Source organism: Peromyscus maniculatus, chromosome 22 (genome assembly GCF_049852395.1).
Source record: "Peromyscus maniculatus bairdii isolate BWxNUB_F1_BW_parent chromosome 22, HU_Pman_BW_mat_3.1, whole genome shotgun sequence".
Lineage (NCBI taxonomy): Eukaryota > Metazoa > Chordata > Mammalia > Rodentia > Cricetidae > Peromyscus > Peromyscus maniculatus.
Window position 1 is genome coordinate 5,865,978 of NC_134873.1, and position 23,163 is coordinate 5,889,140.

At 41.7% G+C, this 23,163-nt stretch overlaps 2 protein-coding genes across 3 annotated transcripts in view; both read right to left on the minus strand.

Moving 5' to 3' along the window:
* LOC102902880 (uncharacterized) overlaps positions 1-20,677 on the minus strand; it is an 81,068-nt gene extending 60,391 nt beyond the window's left edge. The window contains exon 1 of the mRNA XM_042267025.2: positions 20,585-20,677. Coding sequence (XP_042122959.2) covers positions 20,585-20,587 — 3 coding nt within the window. The 5' untranslated portion in view covers positions 20,588-20,677. The remainder of the gene's footprint in view (positions 1-20,584) is intronic.
* LOC102929004 (uncharacterized) overlaps positions 1-20,709 on the minus strand; it is a 34,824-nt gene extending 14,115 nt beyond the window's left edge. The window contains exons 1-2 of one of the 2 annotated variants that reach the window (XM_042267024.2): positions 20,585-20,709; positions 11,847-12,039 (exon numbers count right to left, since the gene is read on the minus strand). The gene's annotated coding sequence lies outside the window, so the exon portion shown is untranslated. The remainder of the gene's footprint in view (positions 1-11,846; positions 12,040-20,584) is intronic. The other variant, XM_076558717.1, reaches the window with a different exon arrangement.
* Positions 20,710-23,163: the final 2,454 nt, after the last annotated feature.

Below are 23,163 nucleotides of genomic sequence, written 5' to 3' on the forward strand. Positions count from 1 at the left end.
AATTAAGGAAACCTTTTAAAATAAGTTACCTGGTGTGTCTGGAATGGATGTTATGGAAATCCTTGCAGAGACCATAGCTTCAATTTAATCTTATGAATCATTTGAATATATTTCTTATCCTAGCAAATGTTATACTTTCATTCACTGTTTCATTATTATTCACAATAATTTTACTGGCTTTCAAATGTATTCTGAATTATGGATGTGGCTTCATAATCTTCAATGCAATTAATATAGTTTAAAAAGGGGGAGATTAGTTGTAGGAATTTAGCAGTCACTGTATTTGGGGTAGACAAAAGAATGAATAGTATTCACTGTATCTAGGATAACCTTTAGAGTGAGTAGTTGTTTTCTAGAAGTACTTTGACCTTGAAGAATCATTGTGGAAAACAGTAAAGAATCTTTGTGGAAAACAGTGGTTGCTTTCCTTCATTTGTAAAATTGTTTTTCTAAAGGGGCGTTGCAGCCTTTCCATGACTTTGGTCACCAGATGCCTCTGGCACATCTGAGGCTCTTGCATTACTGTCTATTGCAAACAATATACAATAAAGGACTAAAGTCATGAGGACCGGCAGGATCTTGGTATGAGGAAATGCTTTACCCAAAAAAACAATTTCGTGTAACAATAAATATGCCTCTAAAGCTGTTCCGGGTTCAGTCCATCAGAGAGGCTGGAATTTCCAGCTCTCACTCAGGCCTTAAAATTTCATTTTGGAGTGACCTCATTCTTCAACTGAGCCAGGCAACACAGAACACCCTGACAGAGGCTAATAGCTTGTCTGTGGGCACACAACCCATAGAATGCCAAAAGTCTAATTCAAAAAGTCAAATTCAACAAATGGGTATCCATCTATTTACTCTTTAGAATATCATTTGTCATATAGCCAAAGTGTGTTCAAGCTCATGATCCTCCTGGTTCAACCTGCTCAGTTTTGATATTTTGGGCCTGTGTAACCATTCCAGGTCAAAATGTAGAAGTAGTCCCCACCAGAAGTCAGGCCTTAAACTGATTGCTCACGAATCTGACTGTGAGATGGGAGATGATGCTACTGTCTGAATAGTTAGTGAACAAACAGATCTGAACAGCAAAGAGGGTTATTTTTGTTGTTGTTGTTTTTCAAAAGGGGGCTTTCTGATTATCTTAGGATTTCTATAGCTGTGATAGACACCATGACAAAGAGCAACTTGAGTAAGAAAGGGTTTATTTGGCTTACCCTTCAATTTCATAGTCCATTATTGAAGGAAGAAAGAAGAGGAACTCAAGGAACTCAGGAACCTGGAGGCAGGAGCTGATTTAGAGACTATGGAAAGGTGCTGCTTATGGGCTTGAACCCCAAGGATTGCTCAGCCTACTTTTTTTTATAGAACCACAGGCACATCCATAATAGGTTAGGTTCCCTCTATCAATCATTAATTAAGAAACTACCCTAAACGCTTGCCTACAACCTGATCTTATGGAAGCATTTTCTGAATCGAGTCATACTCTCAGATGTCTCTAACTTGTGTCAAGGTGACACAAAACTATATGTAAGTGACCCTACAAATTACACAGAGGAGCTCCTATGGCTGAAAAATCACTTTCAACAAAGTAGCTAGATACACAATTAACTCACAAAAATCAGTAGCTCTCCTATGAACAAATGACAAAAGGACTGAGAAAGAAAGGGGAATGACAACTTACAAAATGGTATCAAATTATATAAACTATCTTGGAGTAACTCTAACCAAGGTAGCAAAAGACTTGAATGATAAAATGTCAAGTCTTTGAAGACAGAAGTTGAAAAAGATAGAAGTAAAAAGATCTCCATGCTCATGGATTAGTAGGATTAACATAATAAAAATGGCCATCCTACCAAAAGCCAACTATACATTCAACGCAACCCCCATCAAAATCTGAATACAGTTCTCTACAGACCTTGAAAGGACAATTCTCACTTCAAACAGAAAAACAAAAAAATCCAGGATAGCAATACAATCCTGAACAATAAAAGAACTACTGAAAGTCTCATCATTCCAGATTGCATGTTGTACTATAGAGGAATAGAAATAGAAATCACGTGGTATTAGAATAAAAACATTATTTTTTAAATAATTTAAAAAGAAAATAAAATTAAACACACATGTGTCTATCCAGAATAAATGAAGAAAAATTCATACATACATACACAAATGTAAAAATATCAAGTTCTTATCCTGGAGCAGCCCATGGAATGACATCATTCAGAGACTGCTGGTTCCAGCATGGATACAGGAGTGGGAAGAACAACACTGGACCTCAAGAGACCTCACAGGGACCTCAAGAGACAAGAGGGGACCACTGGACATCATGTGATCTCAAAGAACCACAGGACAACTCAAGGGACTTTAAGAGGTGCAAAATTCCACTGCCAACTCCTACAGCCCTGGGAGCATCACACACTGACTCCCATGGCTTCTCCCCATGTGGGGACAACAGTCCCTCCCACACCATGGCATGGATTCAGAGCTCCACCTGGTCTCCTGAAAGCTCCTGGCAGGGCGTCAAAAGACAGCAAAGGAACTAAGAGTGCCTCGCACAGTCCCAGAACCAGGCTTTTAGCATGGCAGACCAGAAGTGCCCTCCCCATTCTGACTGGCAGTCTGCCTGGAGGCCCTCATTGGCTAGTGTGGTCTGAGTGACAGGAGCAGCTCCCTTAGAGACAGAGTGCCATGAAGGGACATAGCATAGTGGTTCCCAGCCCTGGCTTCCACCCAAGGCACAGAACTGCCCCAAACCTGCAGAGATTGACAATGCAACAGAACCTGGACTGCAAAGTCTTCCATGCGCTATTCCTGCACTCAGTAGGCACTTCCCCTTCTTCCTCTTGGAAACAAAAGGGACTTTAGCAGACACAGATCATTACTCATTTTGCAGTGGTGTATTCCCCTGCCTCACAGATGAAAAGGCCCCCAGCCCACTTAGGTCAAGTTTGAACAACCTAATGGATATTCACTAGACAGCAGCAATTTCAGTAAGGCATGCCTAGGACTGCTCACACCTCTCAGCAGCACCTTGGTACCCCAAACATTAATACTTCCCAGCCTTCTGTGTTAGGATTAGAGTGCTTTTACTTCAGATTACTCATTACTACTTGCTGCTATTACTTAAGTAACCGTATATGTCTCTATGGAAACACATGTTTTCCATGTCTGGATTGTCCTGGTGATCATATACAGCTTTACTTTACTCATGTGACCTTTCTTATCCCTCAGTTTAAAGTGTCTGGGGCTATGGCTAAAGTTGGCTATTGAATGAGATTTTAGTCCACATCATTCATCCGCTCCTTTCTCCCAGATTCCATTGCCTCTAGTGGGGTCACAGGGGTGTGCCAACAAAGCCTCCAAACATGCTTTTAAAGATAGGGTCTCACCCAGAAACCTCATCCAAGGACTGAGGAATCTGGATGCAGAGATCCACCGCTAGGCCCCAGGTGGAGCGCCAGGAGTCTAATTTAGCGAGCAAGAGGAGGGTTTATATGAGCGAGAATTGTTGAAACCAAGGTTGGATAAAGCACAGGGACAAATAGCCAAACGAATGGAAACACATGAACTATGAACCAAAGGCTGAGGGACCCCCAACTGGATCAGGCCCTCTGAATAGGTGAGACAGTTGATTGGCTTGATCTGTTTGGGAGGCATCTAAGAAGTTGTACCAGGTCCTGTGCTCACTGCATGAGTTAGCTGTTTAAAACCTGGGACTTGGCCGGGCGGTGGTGGCACACGCCTTTAATCCCAGCACTCGGGAGGCAGAGCCAGGCGGATCTCTGTGAGTTCGAGGCCAGCCTGGGCTACCAAGTGAGCTCCAGGAAAGGCGCAAAGCTACACAGAGAAACCCTGTCTCGAAAAACCAAAAAAAAAAAAAAAAAAAAAAAAAACCTGGGACTTATGCAGGGACGCTTGGCTCAACCTGAGAGGAGGGGACTGGACCTGCCTGGACTGAGTCTACCAGGTCGATCTCAGTCCTCCAGGGAGGCTTTGCCCTGGAGGAGGTGGGAATGGGGGGTGGGCTGGGGGGAAGGGGAGGGGGGCAGGAGGGGGGAGAACAAGGGAATCCATGGCTGATATGTAGAACTGAATGGTATTGTAAAATAAAATAAAAGGAAAAAAAAATAGGGTCTTACATGATCCAATGCTTTTGGAATCAGAGCAGTCATGGCTATGTAAAGTAGTGTCAAAGGTTAACTAAACAGTTAAAATGCCAAATTTCACTTGTGTGAGTTATATTTCAAGTTAGAAACACTATAATTAGTGTCTGACTTTACTATTTTTTCACTGAAACTCACTGCTTATGAACGCCAAGAAAAGAAGAAATGTGAGTCTTAACTCCTGTGCCAGCAAGATTGCTTAAAGGTAACTACAGCCAAGTCTAATGACCTGGGTTCATCTCTTAGAATCCACATGGTACCAACTCATGGATATTCTCCTCTAAACTTCACATGTGCACTGTTACATACAGAGCCACTTCCCAACCTGATGTATATGTGCACACATGTGCTCACCCAGAAAAAGAAAAAGCCATACATATGTGTGTGTGTGTATATATATATATATATATATATATATACACATACATACATACATAAAAGTAAAAATATCAAGTTCTTAGCCGTGTGTTCACTTACGACAATGCTTGTACTCCAGACAATACCAATAGTCTTGACACCAACTCCAATTCACCAAGAGAAAACAAATTCTGAGCTAACTGTTCAGAAAGACTAGACTCTTTCCATTTTATCCATTTGTCCATTTATTATTAGTGCACAGGATATTATACCACAGTCTAAACCAGCCTGGATGCACAATGTACTACTGACTGGGCTGTACTTCAGGAAACCATCTGCCTCAGCATTGTAAGTGAAATCACAGGCATGAGCCAAGATGTCCAGTTTCCACATCTTAAAAACAATGAACTAATAGCTGAGGTAAGACTACTTCCACATATTTTCCATTATGTATTTCCTGAAAAGAACTCAGAATGTCAATGACAAATTTGTCGTGACAAATGGCCAAGTGTGGTAAATTAACATTGGATGAGGAACAGGGGTGTATGAAGAGAAAGGCATCAGGATTAACATATGAAAGAAGCCTGGGGCTGGGGCTGAGACTGTTGGTAGACTGTTAGTCTAGGATATTCCCAGTGAAGGACTCTAACAGGCCCAACCATGCCAAACACAGGTCAGAGCATGGCAAACATGGTGCCAACAGGATTTATCTCCCCCGCTCCCTCACAAAATTGATATCATACATTCCTAAAGCAAGCCACCAAGGTCTATTCCCTTTTTGGGCGGCTGATTCATTCCTGAAACTGATCACCAAGGTCCAACTACTAAAACATCAACATTTAGTGGTCAAAATTCATTATTTTGATTAACCTAACTAAAATACCCATATAGAACTTACCAACATATCCTAGTTCATTCTAACACATACCTCTTTTCTCTCTTTGAAAAAACACTTGCAAAACTACCTGCTGTTGTTTCTGCCCAATTCAGATTCAGTCACCTGTCACTTTGCCTTGCTAAATGAATCTCTTTGCACTTGTTTTGTGCTTGGAAATTGGTGTTGAGTGTGGTCTGTGCCTAGTCCAGGATCCAGAGGTGAGTACCCTGCACTAAGAAGGACCTAGGTTCCATACTCAGTATGGCATAAAACAGGTATAGCAACTCATGACTGTAATCTCAACACTCAAAGAGTGGGGGACTGTTGAATTTGGAGTTATCCTCTACTACAAAGAACTTAATTTCACACAACAGTAGCAGAGGGATGACCTCGAAATCTGGCTTCTTCTTCTTCTAGGGGTTGGAACTAAAGCCTCAAGAACCACACCTGGGTTAAATCTCCATCACTATTCTCCATCATTTTTATGGTCTCTTTGATTTGCATATGATGGAACCTTAGTAGAGCCTAGCCTGCTGGGCCTACCTAGGTCAGACTTTTCTTTGGAAAATCTTGGTAACAGCTGAACATTTCTCTCTAGCTAGGTTATTTCCTAGCAGTCAGACTGTTTGCAGACAGAAGGGGGGGGGGAGTGTTGCTTGACTTTTCCTGCCTTGCCCACAGTCAGGACAAATCTTTGTCACCCGCCAGTCCCACAGCCGCTCAGACCCAACCAAGTAAACACAGACACTTATATTGCTTGCAAACTGTATGGCCGTGGCAGGCCTCTTGCCAACTGTCCTTATCTTGCTAACTGTGCTTTTATCTTAAATTGATCCATTTCCATACATCTATACCTTGCCATGTGGCTGGTGGCTTACTGGCGTCTTCACATGCTGCTGGTCATGGCAGCGGCTGCAGCCTCTCTGGTCATTGCGGCGGCTGCAGCGTCTCCTTCTGCCTTTCTGTCCTTTTATATCTCCTCTCTGTTAGTCCCACCTATCTTTCCTGCCTAGCCACGGCCGATCAGGTTTTATTTATTAACCAATCAGAGCAACTTGACATACAGACCATCCCCCAGCACAGCCAAGTGCAGACCATCTCAAACACCTGCACTCAGGCCCATGGTCCTAATCATCCTCTATACGGACCTGCTGGGTAACGCCACAAAGAACCTGAGAATAGGCTCCCACAGGACCTACAGAACATCCCACAGCAGGGGAGCCAGTTGTCAGAGAAAGACTGGGAACACTTTCCCACCTGCACTTCATGTAACAAATGATATGCATAAGAAAAGCCTAGGATGGAGTGGAAATGCTGGGTATTATGTAAATAACCTAAAAAGATAAGGAGCTGGGAGAATGGCTCACAGGGAAAAGCACACTTCCTGTGCAAAGCATGACTGAGTTCAGCATTGTATCCACTGAGTGGATCCTGACCCAGTCAGTCCCTATGATGATTATTCTTGGTTGTCTACTTGATCACATTTGGAATGAACTAAAACAAAAATGGAGGGCACATCTGTGAGGTGATTATTCCAGACTCTCACTTCCCTATACCCTTTCATTTTAGGGGAGGTATCACATGCACTCTATGGTCTGCTGACATCTATGCTATATTGGTAAGGTACTATATTAGATTCTAGGCCTTTTTGCAATAGAGCCCAACCTCATAGTGACATGTACTTTCTAAAAGAGTTTCTATGTAGTCACATCTTAACCATTATTGTTCACTGGAATTGAAATGATTATGGGAATTATTATTGCCTGGAGACCCTTTTCCAAATTCTATTCTGTATACATATGCCTACAATAAACTGTCTGATATTAGACTCAAGAGCATCTGATCCAGACTGACTGACAAAATCAATCTGCACTGAGTTTAATTCTCATCTCTTCTGTAGGCAGAAATGATGCCCCAACATTGCATAGAAACCTTGGGTGACTGTCCAGGCAGCTAGCTGTTTCTGTCATAACTCACTTTTTTTGGAAGTCACTTGTTTGTACTTCCTGTTTTACTAGGTAGCATTATTTTCTTCTCAAGTCTCAAACAGAGTTGAAGATTAGATAATTATAGTTTTCCTTGTTAAGAAATTCAGAAAAGAAACTCACTAAAGAGGTATAAAGTATATAAGTTTGAAAGATATCAAGATGGTTTGGGTAATATAAATTAGGATAGAAGGTGAACTAGATACAATCCTTTGGATTCACAAGATAGGATAGATAATGGGAATATTTTCTCTGAATTTGTCAAATGCAAATAGACTAGACATTGTTGATGTATTTATTGCTTGTTTATATTGTATATAGTTATTGTACTTATTGTATGTTTTTCTATTAGTTATAACTTTTTTATTTTAGCCAAAAAAGGGGAAATGTGTTGATATATTATGTCCCCCAAAATATTGTGTACCCTAATAAAGCTAATCTGAGGATAAGAGGAAAAGGGCAGTTGCTATACTAAACATATAAGTCAGGCAATGGTAGAACAAGCCTTTAATCCTAACATCTGAGAGGCAGAGATCTGGATGTGAGTTCAAGGCCACACTGGGAACAGAGGCAGGTGTGGTGGCACATGCCTTGAATTCCAACACTAGTTAACCATAAAGGTCTGGAAGTCTGTACAGACAGACAGACAGGAAGTGACAGCTAGGCAGAAAGAGGAAGTGATATAGCTTGGCAGAAAGAGGAAGTGATATAGCAGGGATAGAGATGCATATAGGCATGGGTATACAGGAAGTAGGTCTCTTCAGCTGAGGATTTCCAAGTGGTAAGGAACATGGTTGGCTTCTTTCTGCTTTTCTGATCTCTCAGCATTCACCCCAATACATGGCTCTAGGTTTTTTATTAATAAAACCATTTAGCAATACATCTTACATGCTTCATGTGGTTCGCTTCCCTGTCTGACACCTGCATGCTGTGATATACGACTACACCAGCAGTAGAAACTATCGCAGTAACAGCAGTAATTCCCAGCATAATGGTAATAAGTACCCAAACCACTCTTCTAGTTCTTTCCTTCATTTGATCCAATATATGATGGACAGACATTGAGAAAGATTCTTCCCAGGCTTGATCCATCCCAGGCATACAAACACCAATGTGGGCTCAAAGTACATAAATGCTCTGGCAGCTCAAAAAGGAGTACTAGTATTTAAACATGTATATAAAGAAAAATTGGAACAAGACATACATCCTTTAGAATGATTCAAAGTAGTTTTCCCAATCATAAACAAATAAGGAAGATGAACACATGTGATATTATTATGAGCTCCATTTTTTGTACAAGGGGTCATAGTCTTATTGTTAGAGTATTTTCCATATATTCCCCTTCCAAGACTAAATGTTATCAAAGCTGATAACAGATTCCATAGATGTTCTTGAGTACCTTCTCCCTCTATATAAGGAGAGACAGGGGACTTCCCAGCCCCAGGCCATACTAACCCCACAGAACCATTATTATGAGTGGTAATGGCATTATTACTGAACCCCATCTTAATTCTTTGCTTTCCCATTTGGTGTGAGCATAGTAGCCTTCTGAGACACTTCTCTCCAGTTAGAAATGCAGCTTCCAGTTGGTATCATCTACAACAGTCACACTAAACCACACCAAGAGACGTCCTCTATTGTTTCCACCAGACCTGATCCTAGGTTTCCCAGGTTCTATGAAAGAACTGGGTAGGGAGAGAAACAAGGGATAATGCCATGCAATAAGAAAAATGATAGAGATGTAAACTTGAGTTTAGAGTCTCAAATTGTTCAATCTCTTTGTAGATGGGGTCGGAAATGTTTTATCAAGGCATCCTATAACCAGCCAAAGGAGTTGGCTCTCTTCCCCATTTGGAAGAAGTATGGTGTTACTGTATCATTCCTTCTCTCTCTCTTTCTCTCTCCTCTGTTCCATCCCTTTCTCTCTCTGTTTCCCTCAATAACTTTCACACTTTTACTTTAGAGCCCTTTCTTCTTAGGTTGTGTTCCTGACAGGCTTCATATTTGCTCAACACCCTCAGGCTCCTATCTCCAAATTCTTGGTCCCCAATGAGTGGAACTAAATGTGTAAAATTAGGACGTGTGCCCTTTTGGAGTAGGTGTGTCTTGTTTGTATGGGTGTGTCAGTGTAGGTGGGCTTTGAGATTTCACAATACCAGTTCAAGGCAAGTGTTTCTTTCATCCTGCCTGCCTGCCTGTGTATCAGGATGTAACACTCAGCCCCATGCCTGCCCTCTGAAGCTCCCTTTCAAGGTGATAATGGGCTAATCCTCTGTCACTGTAATCAATCCCCAAATTAAAAGCCTTCCATTATAAGAGTTGTCTTGGTCATAGTGCTTCTTCACAGCAATGGAACAGTCATTGATACATGTTATTTGTGTAATATTTTGGTGTATTATCTCTATGTATCCTGTCAATTTCCTGTGAAGTTGAATAAGGTTCAATGGAAGTGTAATGGATGGATTTCCTGATTAAACATTTCACCTGCAGTATGGTAATTTCTAGAAAGTCTTTAATTTCTTAACTTTATTTCCCCTCCTACATTCATGCTAACCTCACAAAGGTGTCTTTTTAAAGAAATGGGATAGTGTACATTTAACTTTTTAGAAGTATGAATCCCACTTGGACTTGTACATGATGAAAGATGGGATCATCTCATCATGGAGCTGGGCTACCCTTGAGTAGAAAGCAATCTGTGGTTTGCTACCATCTTGGCTATTATGTCAACAGTATATTACCACAATACAGAATTTGACTATCCTTTCAGCAACAGTCCAATAAAATGTCTAACAACTAATTTGACCAACAACAGAAAACTGATGACAAAAGGTCATGATGAATGACAAAATGATGAGCACAAGACTGAATAAACAGCACACACAGTGACACCATCTGACTTCAAAACTCAGTACACAACTGCATAAAGACTGTATTATCTGGGAAAGAACAAAGAGATCATCAGAACACGAGAGGAAACAGAAAAAAAAATAAACCTGCAATTAAAATAGGTAATTTTTATAAATGAAACCAGGAAACCGAGTAAGCGTGGCATAATAGGACCTTTGTGGCCTCTGCATGCAAATGTGCTCATGTCACAGACTTTACGCCCTGCACAGAATTAACTGTAGATGGACCCTACACCTGAATGTTCAGTGTCAAGTGCAGAACTTCAAGAAGACACAAGAGAAACTAGAGTTCGGCAAGTCAGCAAATCTGCTTTCCCTGGTGACAGTAAAAGCAGTTGAGGCTCATGGCATGATTATGTCAGCAACAAGGATGTTCCCACCCAAGGGCTCCTTCTCCCCATGCTCTGCAAATTGCAACAAGTAGAACTAAGTCATTCAGAGACCCAACTTCCTACTAGGAGCTGAAGACCTCAGGGAACCAAACAGTATGGCACCAGACACAAAGTCTGGCCACAGGTTCCCATTAGCACCTCCCACCCTGGACAAGCTCTACATGGGCTCTGGTGGCTCCTCCCCTTGTGGGAACTGTGGCCTTTAACTCACCCTGGTGTGGATTCCAAGATGGAGCCACTCTCCTCACAGTTCTCAGCAGCAGAACACAGGTAAACACATGGCGACACCAGAGCCTCCCACAGCCCCTGGACCTCTTATCCTGAAGCATGATAGACTAGTAGTGCCCTCACCATTCTGAAAGTGGGTTGGTTGTTGGGTCAGCCAGGAGGCTGTGGCTAGTAAGGTCTGAGTGACAGGAGCACCTCCCTTACCTTCACAGGGTGCTGTGAAGAGACACAGCACAGTGGATCCCAGCCCTGGCTTCCACCTCAGGAACAGAATTGTCCCAGCTATGTAGAGATTTGTACTGCAGCAGAACTTGTACCTGGCCTCCAAAACTTGACCCTACAGTCTTCCTACACTCAGTGAGCACCTCCCCTTAGTCCTCCTGGGCACCAGGTCTCTAGCACACACAAACCATTGCTCACTGTACAGTGGAGTAATCCCTCAGCCCCACAACTAAAAGGGAACCCAGTCAATCCAGGTCAAATTTAAAATACCTAATTGATATTCACCAGGAATCAGCAATTCTAAAAAGGCTCACCTATATTTTCTCACACGTCCCTCAGGTGCACATTGGTAATCAAAACAATTACACTTTCCCAGCCTTGTGTGGTGGCACTGGCCTATGATGCTAGCATTTGTGAGGTCGAGCCAAGACAGCAAAATGGTTAAACCACCTTGGTCTCAAGGCAGCAAAAGGTTAAAATACTTTGGCCTATGACACCAAAGACCAACAATTAGGGTCACAAAAGGGAAGGTGACCAGAGTGAAGATGTGGGATGAAATATAAAACAGAAAGTTGGGAACAGCATGTCTTGCATAAGCTAATGACTCATGCTTAAGTTCTTTAAGATATAGAGCTTTCACACACTACTGTTGGTAGAGAATGAGACACTCAGTGGAAATATGATTTAGCATTGTTGGAAAAAGCAACACAGGATACCTCAGACTGAGCTCACAGTGGCCATGAAGAGCCTGGTTCCCTTGACTCCTTCATGATGCTCACTCAAGCATTGGACCAGACCTTCCCAAGTCTGCCCATGGGCAGGATACAAAAGTAGTGTTCCTTGGTGCTTTCATCATGGCATCTGAGAAAACCTTGAACAGGCCAGGCTCCCAAAAGGCCCAACTCCAACCTACACAAACAAAAACACATATGAAAATGGAAAGACAGGGATTAACACAGGGAAAAATAGGGCTTAGGAAAAAAAAAAAAGACTAGTAGAGATAGTAGAGATTGGAGGTGGAATCCACATAATAGAGAATAAAAAAAATATTAATGACACCAATAGGTTATTTTTAATTGATATACCCTTAACTAAAATACTTTTAAAAGAAGACAGATTCAAATAGTTAATTCCCCATCTGAATTTAGAGCTGGGAATGCTGGTGTTATCCTGGAATGCCACCACATGGAAGGATGAGGCAGGAGCATCACAAGTTTAAGGCCTGCTATGGCTACAGACTTAAGTTGACAAAATACTTGGCCAACTTTATCAGACCCTGCCTCAAAATAACATTTGGTTTATAACTCAGTGAGAAAGGACAGCAGTGAGCCCCAAGCATGGGAGGGGCCCTAGACTAAGTACCCAGTCTTCTCTACCCCAAAATGACAACAGAGCAACTGCAACCGATACACTGAAATGGGGGGGGGGGGGTTAGAAGGGAGTGCTCTGGCAGGAACCAGCTGGTCAGCTGAGCGAGTAAAGACACTTGCAACCAAGTCTGAGGGTCTGAGGTCAACCCAAGAGAGAACACACTTCTCCAACTTGTCCTCTGACCTTCATACATGTGCTGTGGCATGTGTGTTCACACATATCTCAAGGCCCCAAATTCAAAATTTTTAAAAAGAAAACTACAAACAAGAAAGAAAAAAAAATGCACCAAAACTAAAACATCCAGCAAAATAGCTAGTTATGTGGTAGTTCAACATTGACCAAAACAGAACTTCAGAATAGGGCCAGCATGGCAAAAGGGAGCAAAGCATTCACAGTTCACTTCCTACCAAGTCATCAAGTTATCAATACAGAGCTCCCTTAGGGTGAAATGGGAACAAATACGTTTCACAGGATTACCTTTCTTCTAGGTACTTTCCTTTGTATTAAACAACTAACTCTACTCCAAGTTGGCAGAGAACAGAAAAACAAAGAAAGCCAGATGGAAAGCAAGGAAATTCATAATAGGAATGATGAATGCAGGGCTGTCAAATCACACCCTTAGCAGGATGCACCCAGGTCTGTCTCTGTGGTATGGACTTTGCCTCACCCCTGCTCAGACGGTGCTTACATAGCATCCAGACTGAAGACTGAGTCTGTTCTATGACCATCAGCTCATTACTGAGCCCCTTTCTGCTGGGAACAGTGTACTGTAGGCACTTTTCACCTCTGAGAATATGTGATTTTTTTTAAGGTTTATTTATTTATTATGTATACAGCATGTATGACTGCAGGCCAGAAGAGGGCACCAGATCTCATTACAGATGGTTGTAAGTCACCATGAGGTTGCTGGAAATTGAACTCAGGACCTCTAGAAGAATAATCAGTGCTGTTAACCTCTGAGCCATCTCTCCAGCCCGAGAATATGTGATCTTAAGAGTAGGCAGTTCAACAACACACCTGTGCAGTGACTCCCCTGGGGCTAAAGTGCTGGATCATGTATGAATCCTCCTCACTGCTGTCCTGGGCCTATGACACTTACAGATGGCACTGGGATCTCCACAGAGATAGAGAAAGGTGACAACCACACAGGGTCACCCTCCTACTGTAGTGTTGTATAATGTGGGACAGGCACAAGAGGTTGCTTACATGCCTTCCATCCAAGAGACCCCACTCTGCAGTCCTGAGAGTCACTGACAAGCATCATCATCATGCTGTGCTATCTAACAGCCTCCATATCCTGCACTGTTAACACCAAGGACAGGCTACCCTTTCTGAGGGCAATGCAGGTAAGCCACACTGGGACATCTCTTACCTGGCAGGGGAAGTGATACTTTGCTCCCTTCCCCAGCCCTGCTGTGCTGCTAGATGGTTTCTTTGACATCTGGGAAGGAAGGTAGTGAGTGGTAGAAGGAACTGTGTTTTTAAACTTTATTATACATGTATGGGTGCTTTGCTTACATGTATGTCTGTCCTGTACATCTGTGAAGGGTCCTGAGAGATTAGAAGAGATGTGGTGGATCCCCTGGAAGGAATTACAGACAGTTGTTGTGGGTGCTGGGATTTGAAACCACGTCCTCTAGAAGAGCAACCAATGCTTTTAACTGTGGAGACATCTCTCCAGCCCAGGTAAAATTAAGTTTTCAAAACAGCCTACAATGAAAGGTTTCAACCTAATGTTGACTCCTAAGTTGCTTCTGGAAATAGAAATACAGTAGTGCATATCTGAATACAGAGCTGGAAAGACGGTTCCTAGTTTTCAGACCACTGGCTCCTTTTGAGGAGGAAGAAATTTCAATTAATTACATTCACATACCAGCTCAAACCCATTTGTATCTGCAGTCCCAGAGGAACTGACACAATCTTCTAGGTTCTTCAAGGCACTGAATGCATGTAGGAATAATACCCATCCACATGAATAAAATTTAAGATCTTAAGAACAGAAACACAGGATCTTCTGGACATGTGGTACAGAGACAAACATCCCAACTCATCACAAGGCCTATCTGAGCTACAGAAAAGATGCTAGGTCAGCTTGTCACACTTTTAAAATATTTTGTCACCATGTTTCTATGGGGTGGGGGGGATTTGTATACCAAGATGCTTATGGGGCTCAGAAGCAACTTTGTGGAGTCTCTCCTTAGAGCTTTTACATGAGCTCTGGGCACTGAATTCAGGTAATCATGTGCTTCATATGCACACAAACACCTTTGCTCACTAAGCCATCTCCTTGGTCCAGCCTATCAAATTACATGCAACCTTTTTTCTTTGTTCTTTGGTTGTGTTGTTGAGACAGTATCACACTGTGTATTCTTGCTGGCATGAAATTCACCATTAGACAAGGGTGGCCTGGAACTCAGAGGAATCTGTCTCTGCCTCCATAGCACTGGATTAAAGGGATGCTGTTAACAACACTGGGCTGTAAAGAAAAGAATTTACAGGATGAACTTGACACTTTGGTATCCTAAACCAAAAGAGGCCACAAGTAAAATATGAACTGGGAGGGTGGTGTCAACATGCTTGTACTCATTGTCTTGTTACCTTAGTGTCATGAGAAGCAATTTCAAGGTTAAAATCAGGAAGAAGTGAGGATTGTATCTGTGTTTATAAAACTACAATGCTACAGAATAGATTGGGAGTTGGAGAGTGTCACAATAAAGATAACAGACCTTTTCCCCTTATAAATATACATGTAAAACTTGTCAACAAAATACTCAAAAACCAAATCCAAGAACACTCAAAAAGAATATCCACCATATTCAAGTAGGCTTCATCCAAGACATGTAGAGATGAGTCAAGATACAAAAATCAAGATATGTAATCCACCATATAAACAATCAGAAAGAAAGAAAAAAAAAACTATGTCATCACCTCTTTAGATGAAGAAAAGGCCTTTGACAAAAATCCAACACCCCTTTATAATAGAAGTTCTGCAGAGAAAAGGGATATAAGGAAAACATACCTAATCAGAAGAAAGCAAGTCCAACATCAAATTAAATGGAGAAACTCAAAGTTATTTACCTAAAATCAGAAACAAAACAAGACCTCTACACTTACCATATCTATTCAATATAGAACTGGAAGTCTTAGCCAGAGCAATAAGACAACTGAAGGAGATCACAGGGATAAAATTGGAAAGGAAGAAATCAAAGCATTTTTCTTTGCAGATGATGTGATAGGATACATAAGTGACTCTAAACATTCCACAGAAGAACTGCTGTGGCTGAAAAACATTTTGATCCAAGTTATTTGGATACACAATTAACTCACAAAAATCAGTAGCTCTCCTATGTACAAATGATGAAGGGAATGAGAAAGAAAGCAGGGAAATAATACCTTCCAAAATAGACTCAAATTATATGAAATGTCTTGGGGTAATTCTAACCAATCAAATGAATGACTTATATGATAAAACCTTCAAGTCTTTAAAGAAAGAAACTGAAGAAGATAAGAGAAGATTGAAAGAACTCCCACACTCATGGATCAATAGGATTAACAAAGTAAAAATGGCAACTACCCAAAGCAATCTACAGATTCAATGCAATCCCCATCAATATCCCAATAAAATTATTTATAGATCTTGAAAGGACAATTTTCAACTTCAAATGAGAAAGCAAAAAACCCAGGATAGCTAATGCCATTCTGAATAATAAAAGAACTGCTGGGGTTCACACCGTTCCAGATTGCATGTTGTACTACAGAGGTATCATAATAAAAAGTAAATGGTACTGGCATAAAAACAAACAGATCAATCAATGGAATAAAATTGAAGACCAGATATAAACCCCCACTCCTATGGACATCTGGTTTTTATAAAGAGGCCAGAAATACACATTGGAAAACAGACAGCATCTTCAACAAGTGGTGCTAGACAAACTGGATGTCTACATGTAGAAGAATACAAACAGGTCTATACTCATTATCCTGCACAGAACTCATCTCCACATTTACAGGAGAATTTATGACCCTGACCTGTATGAAATATTAACTGCTGAGTACTGTATGTTCACAAACAAGCCACAGCCAAATGCTCAATGTCTCAATCTTCTCATCTTACTAACATGAGACATTGAGGTTTGCACTTACCAACATAAGAGAGTCGTCCATCGGAACTTTTAGTGGTTCATGCTAACCTCCCAAACTGTACACCCAACAATTTGGTTTTCCTTCATTCACATGGTATGAATTAATGTATACTGGAAAGTACAGAGAAAGGCACTCTCCCTGCCCAATGAGATCCTTGTTTAAAACACAGACACCTACAGGTCAATGACTTAAAACAACCTCTAATCTAGCTATGGCCTGGTCTATGTTTCCCTGCAGTGTACACAATACACTATTCATTCTATTCTGGTCTCAATGCAGAAAACTATGGTCCACACACAAATCCTTTTCCTATTAATGCAATGGACAGCCCACTCTGTGACTCAAATAGGTAAGAACTATGTGATGCTACAAACCTTTAATCAAGAATTGAGGCAGTTGAGTCAGGAGGACAGCAAGGTCAATGCCCTATGGGCCAAAACACTGGGATCAACCTAGCAAACCCTGTCACAAAATATTTTTCTGAAAGCTGGAAGATGCAACTATTCCAGAATTAATGTGCCTTCACAATGAGAAATCATGCCACAAACTTAGAGATTATTTCAGAAAAATCTCTTGAGTATCTACAAGTCTCCAGCTCTACCAAATACACAAAGGTGCAGTCACTTATAATTACTCAGAGGCTTATATATTAATTACTGTTTGGTATGACTCAGGCTTCTTACTAGCTAGCTCTTACATCTTAAATTAGCCCATTTCTATTAATCAATGTATTCCCATTTGTCTCATGGCTTTACCTGTGTTGCACTACATCTTACTTCCCCAGGAAGCTCTCAGAGTCTCCTCCAACCCGGCCTTTCTCCTCCCTGTATCTCTGCTTCAATTTCCCACTCGCCTCTAAGTTAACCTGCCATAGGCCAAAGCAGCTTGTTTATTAACCGATGGTAACAATACATATTCATAGCATACAGAAAGACCATCCCACAGCACTTGGGCCAACATTATCTCTGTGGGATCCTGTAAGAAAACTAAAACAATGGGATAAGTCTCATAAGGACTAGCTATAATGTTTATAGCCAGTCTCTGAGTAATGGATAAAGCTTATCTGAAGTTCTGGCTAGAGATGTAAGATGATCTTATTTAACCACCTTGGAACTGTTCTCAACAATTTGTAGTCCAGAGCCAATCGATCTTTGAGTGGTGTTTATAGCCTCAATGGCATCGTTATGAACCAGGTAGAATCATTGTTGTGAGGCACCATCTTCCTTCTGGAGACTTCACAGATCACTGTTAGGAAAATTAATTGTTCACTCTGGAAAACGTAAACATTATTAATACCAAAATGAAAAGTTTAAATTTTAGGATATCACTCTATCTAAAGAAGGTTCAAAAAGGAGTAAGTATGAGGAGAAATAGATTTTTTTTTTTTTTTTTTTTTTTTTTTTTTTGAGACAGGGTTTCTCTGCGTAGCTTTGCGCCTTTCCTGGAGCTCACTTGGTAGCCCAGGCTGGCCTCGAACTCACAGAGATCCGCCTGGCTCTGCCTCCTGAGTGCTGGGATTAAAGGCGTGCGCCACCACGCCCGGCGAGGAGAAATAGATTTTTGTCAACAACAGTCCCTAGATTTTGGGTTTTCCTCCATTCCACACCAGGTGGCTCTTCTGATATGAAACAGAAACTTAATTTTTTAACAACGTGCTTGGATTTAAAGGACAGCCTCACTTTAACCCCAAAGCCAGCTCTGATTATAATTGAGTTGAGAGTACAACTCTTCTTAGAAGTAAAAAGATATAGATCCTTTTCTTGCATTTTTTCAAGAGTTGCTTGCTTGCACTTCCTATTTACTCGGGTAATATTATTTTCTTTCTCAAGTTTTTGATGTAGTTGAAGACCAGATAGTTATAGTTATACTCATTTCATATCTTAGCTAAGAGCATATTAAGTCCTAGACTTAGATTGTTCAGGATAGGATAGCTTTTGGAGTAATGTCTGTAATTTGCCATTTACCTATGATCTGAACATTTAGCATGTTTCTTACTTGACTTTGTTTTGTTGGCGGTAGTTCCATTTTTGTTTATGATATTACCCTTTCTTCTCCTGGACAATAGATGATAATTGTTCTTATTGTATATAGTTTTGTATTAGGTTTTAGAATCTTCTTATTTAGACAAAAGGGAAGGTGTAGTGGGTCTTTGCTCCACCTATGAGGCAGTGCTTCTAGTCTGCCTACATGACCTCTTAAAAGGGAAGAGGGAGGGGGTCTTAAGCTTTCTTGGATGTGGAAGGCTTCCTGGCACATGGTTCAGTGACCTAGTCTGGAGCTTTCCTGATCTTTCCCTGGGAGATGAAGCATCAACGTCGTTGTTGCTTCATTTTGTATAAGTGAGTGTGTGATCTCCATTCTATCCCTTAATAAATAAGTTTTCTTCCCAGAAATCCATGGATTTCTCCCATTATCACGGGCTTATACACTCTACATGTGCTGTCAACCTGGAGAAATGCTGCTTACTGCCCTCCTGTTAGCATGGCTTGCTCAGTTTGATTCCTTACAGAACTCAGGACCACCTGCCCAGGGTGGTACCAACCACAGTGGGATGGGCCCTACTACATCAATCACTAATCAAGTAAATACCCTATATATATTTGCCTACAGACCAATGTGACTCTACCTTGTGTCAAGCTGACCAAATCTAACCAGCATATCTACTGAGTCATCTCCCAAACCCCAAGGACAGATTTATAAGCAAACCTCAACTCTCTTAACACTTGCTTTTCAGCATATACTTGTGCATGCACACACATAAAGCTTTAAAAATCTGTCAAGTTTAGGGCTGGAGAGATAGCTTAGCAGGTACCACCACTTTTTGCTCTCGTAGAAGTCCTAGGTTTGGTCCCAACACTAATAAAGTAGCACACAATCATCCCCAGATGCTGCTTCAGGGGATCTGATGCCTCCTCCTGTCGTCTGTGGGCACAAAACACACATGTGGTGATCATACACATATGAAAGCAGATCACTCATGCACATGAAATAAATAACATAGAAAAATTAAAAACACATACCCTATCTCTTATATGTCATCATAGAAAAATAAGCTAGAAATACACAGAAATATGACAAATATCTGTAGCCAAAACTATACCTTTGTAATTAAAGAGATCAAGAAACTTGAACAAAGGAGAAAAATTACATGATTGTAGACAGGAAGCCTAAATATAATTTCAGTACAGACTTTGAGCTACAAATTCAGCAACACTCCAATAAAAAGTCTAACAATTTTTCCTGTCAACAACAGAAAAATGATGACAAAAGTTCCTCATGAATGAAAAATGATCAACACAAGATTGAGTAAACAGCACACACAGTGATAATACCATCTGACTTTAAAACTTCCCATACAACTGCAATAAAGACTGTACTGTCCGGGAAAGAATTAAGAGATTAACAGAACATAAGAAAAAGCTTAGAGGCAAAATTACAATTAAAACAGTGTAGATTTGAACACATGAGGTCAGGAAACCCAGTAAGTAAAGGCCACTTCCTAACAAATATGAACGGACCACCATGGCACCTAAATGCAAATGTGTTAAAGACACAGATGTTACACCCTGCACATAATCAACTGCAGACGGATCCTACACCTGAATGTTCAGCAAAAAGTGCAGAACTTCTAGAAGACACTAGAGGAAGTCGAGCTCTTTCACTTAGCAAATCTGCCTTTCAAGGCGAGGATGACAGCGGCGCATGCGCGCACGCTGTATGGTGCCGTAACAATAGGGAACTATCCACGCACAGTTCCTACATCCCCTAACCATAGCCGCAATAGTTATTTGGAGGCCGCATGACTCGGGAGTTGCACCGTCAGCATGGATCACAAGGACCTCGCCGGGTGCTAGTCCAGCCTCCTGTTCCCACAGCCCGGGACCCCACACCAGCTCCCGTGGCTCCCCCCGCCCCGTGGGAACGGCGGCCCCTCGCTCACCATGGCGGATTCCCACTCGCCCCGCTCTCCTCACAGCTCCCGGTAGCGGGTCAGAGGGCAGGACATGGAACACGAGGGTTTTCCCGAATTCGGAGACACCGAGCCTGCAGCATGGCGGACCGGAAGTGCCCTCCCTTATTCTGACTGACAGTCGGCTTGAGAGCCCTGATTGGCTAGTGCGTCCTGAGTGATAGAAGCAACTCTCTTAGGGACAGAATGTTGTGAAGGAACACAGCACTGTTTCCCTGCTCTGGCTTCCACTACAGGCACAGAACCGTCCATGACCTGCAGAGATTGGCACTGCAGCAGAACTTGATCCTGCACTGCAATGCCGTTCCTGCACTTTCCTACACTAAGGAACTTCTTTCTCCTGAGCACAGGATGTTAGATTTCAAACCTGGGATAAAAGGTTGAAGTACATATTTAATCTATAAAAGCAGACACAGTCTATAGGTTGTCTTCCTCAGTCTCTGCATGTTACAGGGTATGGCTGCCATGCCCTAGCCCCTACCCTGAACTTCTCCAGCCCAGGGGCTGAGCGCCCCCCCCCAAGCTATCCTTCTATCCTTTTCTTTGCTGACCTCTTTGTCTGCCTCTTCCCCCTCCCCTGCCTCCTCTTGTCACATGGCTCAGGCTTCTGTCCACTCTGGACTCTTCCAGATGTCCCTCTCTCTCCCTATACCCTCCCTTTTATCAACAACAAACTTTCTCCTCTACCATACCTTGAAGCACTCATGTCCTTTCCTTTTTTTAGTTCTTTTTTTATTTTTCATTCAATCTGGTGTCTAAACCCAGGACCAATCATGTCTTTACACACACACACACACACACACACACACACACACACACACACACGTGTGTGTGTGTGTGTGTGTTTCCATTCACAGCATCCCTAGCATACATAGATCATTACTTAATGTTCAGTGCAGTGATTCCCTGGCTCACAACTGAAATGACACCCAGCCCATCCAGGTCAAATTTAAAACAGTTGATTGACATTCATCAGGCATCATGAATTTCAATAAGGCTCATCTAGGATTACTCACACTTCTCTCAGTGCCACATTGTTAACCAAACATGAACCCTTTCCCAGCCTTACGTAGCACTTGTGTTTCATGCCAGCATTTTAGAAGTGGAGGTAGGACATCAAAAGTTTAAACCAGCTCAATCTATGACACAAAACACCAAAAATTTTGGTCCCAAGGGGAGGTGACCAAGGAGGTATCAGGTCTTGCAAGAGCTGATGGCTCATACTAAGAAAGTTTATTAATAACTACAGCTCTGATACATTATTTGTAGGGACAGAATGAGACAGAGAGCAAAAAGCTAATTAAGCCACATTGGCAAAAGGAACACAGGATACCTCAGACTGAGCTCACAGTAGGCATGACGGCCTGGTTTTCTTGACTCCTTCAACATGTTCACTCAAGAACTGGACCAGACCTTGTCAAGTTAGCTCTTGGACAAAGACACAGAACTACTGTTCCCTTGGAACTTTCAGGGCATCTGAGAAAGCCTTGGATTGACCAGGTTCCCAAAAGGCCCATCTTCAACTTAAATAAAAACACATATGAAAATGGAAACAAAGGGATCAATGCATGGAAAGATAGGGCTTATAAAGAAAGACTAGTAAAGATTAGAGATAAAATTGACAGAAAATAAGAAAATATTACTAACACTAAAAGTTAATTTTAAGAACCATAATTGATATACCTTAACTACATTACATTTAAAAAAGGATTCAAATTGCTAATTTCCCACATGAATTTGGAGCTGAGAGTGGTGGCGGTGCCCTGGAATCCCACCACATAGAAGGATGAGGCAAGAGCATCACAAGTTTAAGGGCTGGTATGGCTACAGACTAAGTTGACAAAATATTTGGGCAACTTAACCAGACCCTGCCTCAAAATAACTTTGGTTTAAAACTCAGTAAACAGATGCTTGCCAAGCATGGGAGAGCTCTAGAATGAGTACCCAGTCTTCTCTACCCCAAAATGAAAATAGAGCAACTACAACAAATACACTGAAATGGGTGGGTTAGAAGGGAGTGCTCTGGCAGGGACCAGCTGGTTGGCTCAGTGAATAAAGATACATGCAACAAAGTCTGAGGGCCTGAGGTCAATACCCAGGAGATTAACCAAACCACCAACTTGTCCTCTGACCTTCACATATGTGCTGTGGCATGTGTGTCCACATATGTCTAAATGGCCCAAATACAGAATTTTTAAAAAGAAAAGTGAAAACAAAAAAAAAACAAAAATGCACCAAAACTAAAAAATCCAGAAAAATGCCTAGCTATGTAGTACTTCAACCTTTGACCAAAACAAAGTCTTGCAGAACACTGCCAGAGTGAGTGGCAGGTCTGCGACGCAAGCCACCGTGATCCCAAGCCCTTTGTAGCACTATGGCAGACTGCAGAGTGAAGTAAGGGGCTCCCACCATCCCAGAGAAAAAGAGAATTGTGGTACGTTAAACCTTTGCAGGGACCAGCCAGCTACTGGGTCAGACGTCAACTCTGGGAGTTGAGGACTCATATCTGGGGCACTAGTCTGCCATGAAACTAAGAAAGGAAAAAGAAA